The sequence below is a fragment of the Coturnix japonica genome, chromosome 3 (genome assembly GCF_054131305.1).
Source record: "Coturnix japonica strain WE chromosome 3, WE-NBRP24, whole genome shotgun sequence".
Classification (NCBI taxonomy): domain Eukaryota; kingdom Metazoa; phylum Chordata; class Aves; order Galliformes; family Phasianidae; genus Coturnix; species Coturnix japonica.
In genome coordinates this window covers 99,490,418-99,497,492 of record NC_140665.1, presented here as the reverse complement: position 1 = coordinate 99,497,492, position 7,075 = coordinate 99,490,418, and the positions used below count along the sequence as shown (strand labels likewise).

Below are 7,075 nucleotides of genomic sequence, written 5' to 3'. Positions count from 1 at the left end.
TGTACTGAGGGCTCCACACCTGGACACGGTACAACAGATGGGGCCTCACAAGAGCCGAGTAGAGAGGGACGATCACCTCCCTATCCCTGCTGACCACCCCTCTCCTGATGGAGCCCAGGATCCCATTTGCTTTCCGGGCTGCCAGAGCGCACTGCTGGCTCATGTTGAGTCTCTCGTCCATCAGGACCCCCAGGTCCTTCTCTGCCGAGCTGCTCTCAAGGACAACTCCTCCCAGCCTGTACAGGTGCCTGGGGTTCTTCCGGCCCAAGTGCAAAACCTTGCACTTTGCCGTATTGAACCTCATTAGGTTCACCCGAGCCCAGCTTTCCAGCCTGTCAAGGTCCCTCTGAATGGCATCCGTTCCCTCCACCGTATCGACTGCACCACTCAGCTTGGTGTTGTCAGCAAACTTGCTGAGGGTGCACTCCATTCCCTCATCGATGTCATTAATAAAGATGTTAAAGAGCACCGGTCCCAAGACAGACCCTTGAGGGACACCGCTCGTTACCGGCCTCCACCTGGACATAGAGCCATTGACCACCACCCTCTGTCTGCGGCCTTTCAACCAATTGCTTATCCATCTAGTTGTCCACCCATCAAATCCACTTCCCTCCAATTTGGAGATGAGGATGTGGTGGGGGACCATGTCAAAGGCCTTGCTCAGGTCCAGGTAAATGACATCGGTCGCCTTCCCTTCATCCACCAACGCTGTCACTCCATCATAGAAGGCCACAAGATTAGTTAAGCATGACCTTCCCCTGGTGAAGCCGTGCTGGCTGTCTCGGATGTGATTGAGCATGTTGTCCAGGAGGATCTGTTCCATCATCTTCCCAGGCACGGAGGTGAGACTCACCGGCCTGTAGCTCCCCGGGTCCTCCCTGCTCCCCTTCTTGTAAATGGGAGTGACGTGACCCTTCCTCCAATCGTCCAGGACCTCACCTGACAGCCATGACTTCTCAAATATGATGGAGAGCAGCTCGGCAACCACCTCAGCCAGCTCCTTCAGGACCCTGGGATGCACGCCATCTGGCCCCATAGACTTATACTCATTCAGTCTAAGGAGGCACTCTTGGACTTGCTCTACCCTTACAGTGGGGAGGGATTTACCTCCTTGGTCCCCACATAGAGGTTTGGGGATGCAGGTCATTGCTGTGCATGTGCAGTAGAGCAGCCAAGGGCGATGAGGAAGGGATGTACCTCAGGGTTGAGGCTGTGGGCTGCAATGGAAGAGCTCAGTCAGTGTGCAAGGACAGAGGGGTGCAGGAAGGATGGACATTGCTTAGCAAGGAGATTTGTAAATCTCTTAACAGAAAGAGGAAGGCTACAGAGAATCTCGTGTTTATTGGATGTGGTGGGCAGTGTTACCTATCTCTTAATAGAAAGAGGAAGGCTACAGAGAATCTCGTGTTTATTGGATGTGGTGGGCAGTGTTACCTATCTCTTAACAGAAAGAGGAAGGCTACAGAGAGTCTCGTGTGTATTGGACATGGTGAGCAATGTTATCATGGAGGACAAGGAGAAGGCTGAGGGTTGGGTGCAGCTCGGCCCTGGGCAGCCATTGTGAATCCAAGTGATGTCACCATCACGTCACAGTCATGGCAATGATTTAGTGGGTGCTCCAGTCTCTGCCTGCAGGGCAGAGGAAGCAGCTGAGGAGCGTGGCAGTTGAGCTGGGAGAAGGAGAAACCAGGTGGGTAGGAGCGGGTGCCCTATGTTGCCCCATCCATCCATCCATCCATCCATCCATCCATCCATCCATCCATCCATCCATCCATCCATCCCCTTGAGGCTTGTCAGCCTCCCCTGGGCTCCTTGCAATGCTGGGTGTGCAGGTTGATGCAGCCAAATGGACTGGGATGGGCATGGGGAGCACAGCTTGAGAGGCCAGCATTGGGATCTATGCAATTGAGAAGTTGTTACTCTGGGAGTGGTGGGATGAGCATAAGAGGAGCCTTGTTATTAACTGTGTGTTGTGTTTTGGATGGGTCTGATCAGGAGGACTGCCACTGAGCCTGGACCCTTGAATCTCCATGAAGGTGTTCTGGCTCCTAGTCAAGTTATTCCTCATTGCTCAGCTGCAAGCGGTCATGAAAATACTGGGCTTCCACACTTTCGGGAGACAGCTCTGCTCGTCAGTTCTGATATTTGTCCTGTCCTTGCGAAGGGTGAAGCTGTGGGTAAGGAAGGAGCCCACTCCCCAGCCTTCCCACCCTCCTCCAGCATTGGGAGCCCTCCTTGGATCTTCTGGGCATTTACACCCTGGGCTGGAGGAATCCCACTGGAAGGGAGTTGTGCCCCACTAAGCCTTCCTGTGTGCACACAGAATGCTGTGAGAAGGAGCACACGGATAAGCACAACCCAGAGGGAAACTGTGCAGAGGTATATGAGGACGACAGCGAGGATTGTAGACAATCGAGAGAGGTATGTGTTATATAGGGTGGAACTGGTATCAAGGGGCCAGGCTTGAGCCAAGTGTTGTCCAGGAGATGCCCACTGCCCTATGCTCACACCCACCACAGCCCCCGTATTGGAGTCCCTGGCCACCGGGCTCCTCACTATTCCCAGTATTGGCCTTCCTGCCCTGAGAATTCCAGCTCAAAGGGATCCAAAGGGAGCCCTAAGATTTCTCCCCCCTTCTTTTCTCTCTCCCAGATTGAGACAGCAGATTCTGCTCTATCAGCTGCCCCATGGCTGCAGGTTGCACGTGGTGGATAGAAGAGATTGCATCCTATGTAGGCGGTAGCAGCCCCTCTCAACACCACCAGCCCAGTAGTCACATGGACTGCACGGGCTGAGACATATCCATTTTGAGGAGTGTTGAGATAATGTATAGAGACAAGAATGGCTGTAAGGAGCAGGTCAGTGGTGAGCCCAGACTTGACAGGATAAAACACAGATCTCCTAAAAACATCTCCGAGTGTTTCTTAAGTACTGAATGAGGGTCTTACACACTTGAAGCTGAGCATGGTGGGTCATCAACAGCTGAATATTACAGAGAACTTAGACGAGAGCCCTTCCCTCCCTCCTTCCCCACTCTACACAGTCAGAAATGCCCCCAAAACTCTTGATGAGTCCAAACCCGCCAGAGAGAAGGATGGAGGGAGCTCACACTGTGCCAGAAGATGTAGCTCCCCGTGAGCCTTGGGGCTGTCCAGCCAGTGCCAGTGCCAGGTAAGTGGCCCTGGAAAGATGTTGGTGCTGCTGGATGCTTCCCTGGCTCTGCTAGTACCCCAGGGAGGACAGAGTGGGGTCAGCCCCTTGCAGAGCCCCCAGATTTCTTTCTCAGTATCCCCTCAGGAGCATTTGAGGAACATTCCAATGACGTCAGCACCTTGGCTCCAGCTCAGCTCTTGTACTCCTCACCTCTGCAGCAGGGTGCTGAGCTCCCTGGGGGATGCCAACTGCTGCCCCAAAGGGCAAAGGGCCACAAGACCCTGTTGTGGGTGTTCTGCAGGGGCTGGCTGGGCACTGCTGCCAGCCCAGGGGAATGATACCCAGCCTTGAGGACGGAGCTCCTCCAGCCTCATTTCTGTGTGAGTGAAGACAGGAATGCACAGATAAATGCAGAAGAGGAGGCTCAGCAGGAGTGAAATACGTCCTGAGGCTGCCAAGAGGCTGTGGGAGGAGAAGAGCATGGGGCTGGGGCAGGTGATGGTTCTGAGCTGGAGGTTGGATGCCCCTATGCTTCATGCCCCCAGGAGCTTCTTGACCATGTAGCCTGGCATGCTGTAGAGGAAGAGGGCCACCATGATGAGGAGCAACAGGGCCAGCACGATTTTGATAATGAGCCACTTGTAGCGGGTGCAGATGAGGTATTTGATGGACTTGAGAGGGTTGAGGAACCAGATGAAAGACGTGTCTGGACGGCTGCCGAGGAAGCAAACACCCATCATAAACATCACAGTTGTGGAGAGAGGGCAGGTAGCACAGCTAGAGGACCACAGGGTGGAAAGGGAGACCAGGGGTCCATACATGGGTGACCTTTGTAAGGGGAATTAGTAGGATATGTGCCAGACAGAGCAAGGGCAGGGATGTGGGGGAGCCAGGGGGAGCTAGTGTCCTGTTGGTCAGGACCAGAGAGGAGGAGGAGGAGGTGGGAGGCCAGAAAAAGTGAGTGAAATTAAAGGCAGCCAGGCAGTGAATAGTGGACAATGGTGGGGAACCAAAGGAGAAGGCCATGCCCATAACTCCCATCCCTGTGGTGTGACCCTTCTTCACCTCCCCATGCGTGGCTCCCTCCCTGAGCATGACCCAACAGCATCTCATAGGAGTCCAGGCATTTGCTGGGGAGATGGATTTTCTGCTTACTTGGGTTTTTCCAGTGGGTCGGGCTCATTGCGGGCCAGCCCAGCGGGTGATTTCTCTGCCTCCTCTGCAGTCAGGAGGTGCAGTTCAGCCTCGACTTTCCCCTGAAGGGAGAGAAGGATGCTGTGTCCAAGGCTATGCTTCCTGCCTGGCCCCCAGCCATGGTGACAGGGGGGCCTAAGGGAGCAGAGAGAAACATGGGGGTGGTCTGCAATGGCTGTGGCCCCCAGGGTGGAATATCACCCCCTTCTCCCCATCCTTACGGTGACTTCCAGCTCGTCATTCTCATCCCTGGCCACAAATGGCCACCAGCCCTTCACTCTCTTTTGCTTGAAGATTGAGACCATGGGCAGCTCTGCCTCGTTTGTCACCATCTCCAGACTGCACTGCTTGGATGTCTTGGCTCCCCGGGGAAAGCGGTTCAGGTCCAACTCGATGGCCCCTGGCAGGAGACAAGGAAGCACCGATGTTGGCTGTGGAAGTCCTTGGCTGGAGGTAGGACTGGCCATCATCTCCTTCCCTGGAAAACTATTCTGAACTGCTTTGGGAACTAAAAAGCTGATGTTTGCTTTCAGAAGCAGCATTCCTGTCTGGGTGTTGCCTCACCCACACCACCCCCTGATGGAACCCTGCTGGTTGTCCCACTTGCCCAGCTCAACAGACCCCTCCCTTACCAAGGAAATCATCGGCTGAGAAGTGGTCAGCATCCCAGACCTGCAGCGTGAGGCGAGCTGGGATCTTGTACTCAGTCTCATCCCAGGAGAACATTGATTCTTTCTTGGAGATGACGATCTTCTCCTCCGCCATCAGGTAGTCAAAGGGGAAGATGTAACGCCAGTTGAAGTTGCCTTCACCGGTGAGCGAGTGGTAATGGACGTCTGTGTCTTGCTTGTCCTCCTGCTGACCCTTCAGCCACCTGCAGAATCCAGAGGGGTAGAACTCTCCAGAAGGGAGGAGAGGGCATGGGGCCATCCTGCACGTGCAGCCAGGATGCCTCCAGGCCAGCAAGGCATGGACAGACTGTGGAAAGGGCCTAAGAGCCTTCAGTGATGAGCTGGGGCTGCTCGAGTCATTCTGTGATTCTGTGAATCATTGCAGCAGCCTCAGAGGAGGGATGTAGAGGGAATAGTGGGGTCTGAGTGCAAGAAATTCAAGCTGGCTATTGGGAATATTTCTCCAGGAAGGAGGATGTTGGAGGTGGAGAGGAGCAAGGAGTTTGCGCAGAGGCAGCTCAGTCTGTATTTGTTGCTGTGGATTCCCTATATCAGGGTGTATCTATTTGAACCCATCAGGAAGATTTAGGGTCTGATGCAGTCTCCGCTTTAGGGTGGGGTGGACTCTGCTGACTAAATCTCTGGTGACAGGACCTGAGGTACCCAGCTTGGCAAGGCACCACATCTCTGGAGAGTGCTGGTGCTATCTAATCTTGTACCTCCATCTCCCCCCAGACCTACCTGTCATTCCCCATAGCATCAGCATGCCCAGGGCTGAGGCAGACCATGCAGTACCTACCCCCTGACAAAAATGTCACTGGATTTCTCGCCAGTGAAGTAGTCATCATCCTCCAGGACGACCTCGTCTGTGTTCCATACAATCACTCTGAGCTCATATCTGGCAGGAGAAAGGGAGACAAGGAGGTGAAGTGTTGGGGAGGGGGCAGGAGGAAGGGAACAAGGTGGATGAGAGCGTGGAGAGCACAGGGATCTGCTCACAGGGAACTTATCCAAATAAACGAACCAGAGATGGGCAGGAGCTGGGATCAACACGGGAGGGGTCATTGGAGCAGCAAGGGAAGCTTTACCTTCCTGTCCCCTAAGCTTATGCATACATGACAGTATCCCAGTCCCCAGGATGCTTAGGGCTGGAGATCCCCTCCTGCCCCAGCAGGGCTGTCCAGAGCAGGTTGCCCAACACCACAGCCAGGGACTGTGGGAGATCCCCAGGGAGAAACTCCTAGTTTTTCCCAGTGATCATTTGATTGGGACATTCCTTACTTTTTTGGTTTCCTTGGGGAAATATCAATGGCAGGGCCAGGTGCCGGCATATCCATAGGGAACATGTCCACCCACATCTCCAGGCGACCCTGCAAGGTTGGAGAGGTGCAGTCAGCTCCCTGGCCCTTCCTTGCTCCTCATACCCACGGCGTTCCCCTGAACTCCTCCTGCCCTTCAGCATCAGTCTGGTCATGCCAGATATAGGGTACAGTCTGGCCAGGAGTCCTTGCCCACCCTCATGGCATGGTGTGGTGCTGAATGCATGGGCATAGGGGAGTCAAAGACTTAGGGGTATGAAAGGGATGCAGCCTCAAGAGGGAGAGGCACTGAAGATTCTGTCTACTGGAGTTAACAGGCAAGTGCTTAGGGCTGTTGATGCCCACATGCTGCTCTCTGGGGGGCCTGGAGGACCTGCTCAATGCCCGGCTTGTCAGGGTTCAGCAGCGGGCGCGTCTCCACGTGCTCAGGGACCAGCTTGCAGCCTGCCCGTGGGACGTCCTCCCAGTGGCGCAGCACTGTCAGGGCCAAGTGTTCATCTGTCTGCTTCTTCTGACCTGCGTGGGCAAAGGAGCTTGGAGATCTAGATGGAAAGACACCAAGGAGAGCAAACAACCCTCTTCCTCTGCTCAAGAAGGACCCCAGATTTTCCTGGCACCAGCACACACACGCACACACTCTTCTTGGATTCCTCTTCCAGCTTCTCCCTGCTCCAGGGGAGCTGAATTGCCTGCCAGTGACTCCTCTCCATTCACTAGTGTCCATTTGAGCCAACGCTT

General features: G+C 54.6%; 1 protein-coding gene across 14 annotated transcripts in view; it reads right to left on the bottom strand.

Moving 5' to 3' along the window:
- Nucleotides 1-2,899: 2,899 nt before the first annotated feature.
- Nucleotides 2,900-7,075, bottom strand: part of OTOF (otoferlin) — a 59,072-nt gene continuing 54,896 nt past the window's right edge. For 13 of the 14 annotated variants that reach the window (XM_032443685.2, XM_085544178.1, XM_015859849.3 and 10 more), the window contains 7 exons: nt 6,711-6,853; nt 6,300-6,388; nt 5,818-5,916; nt 4,980-5,221; nt 4,569-4,747; nt 4,309-4,409; nt 2,900-3,867 (listed from right to left, as the gene is read on the bottom strand). In XM_032443685.2, coding sequence (XP_032299576.2) covers nt 3,687-3,867; nt 4,309-4,409; nt 4,569-4,747; nt 4,980-5,221; nt 5,818-5,916; nt 6,300-6,388; nt 6,711-6,853 — 1,034 coding nt within the window. In that variant the 3' untranslated portion in view covers nt 2,900-3,686. The remainder of the gene's footprint in view (nt 3,868-4,308; nt 4,410-4,568; nt 4,748-4,979; nt 5,222-5,817; nt 5,917-6,299; nt 6,389-6,710; nt 6,854-7,075) is intronic. The other variant, XM_085544182.1, reaches the window with a different exon arrangement.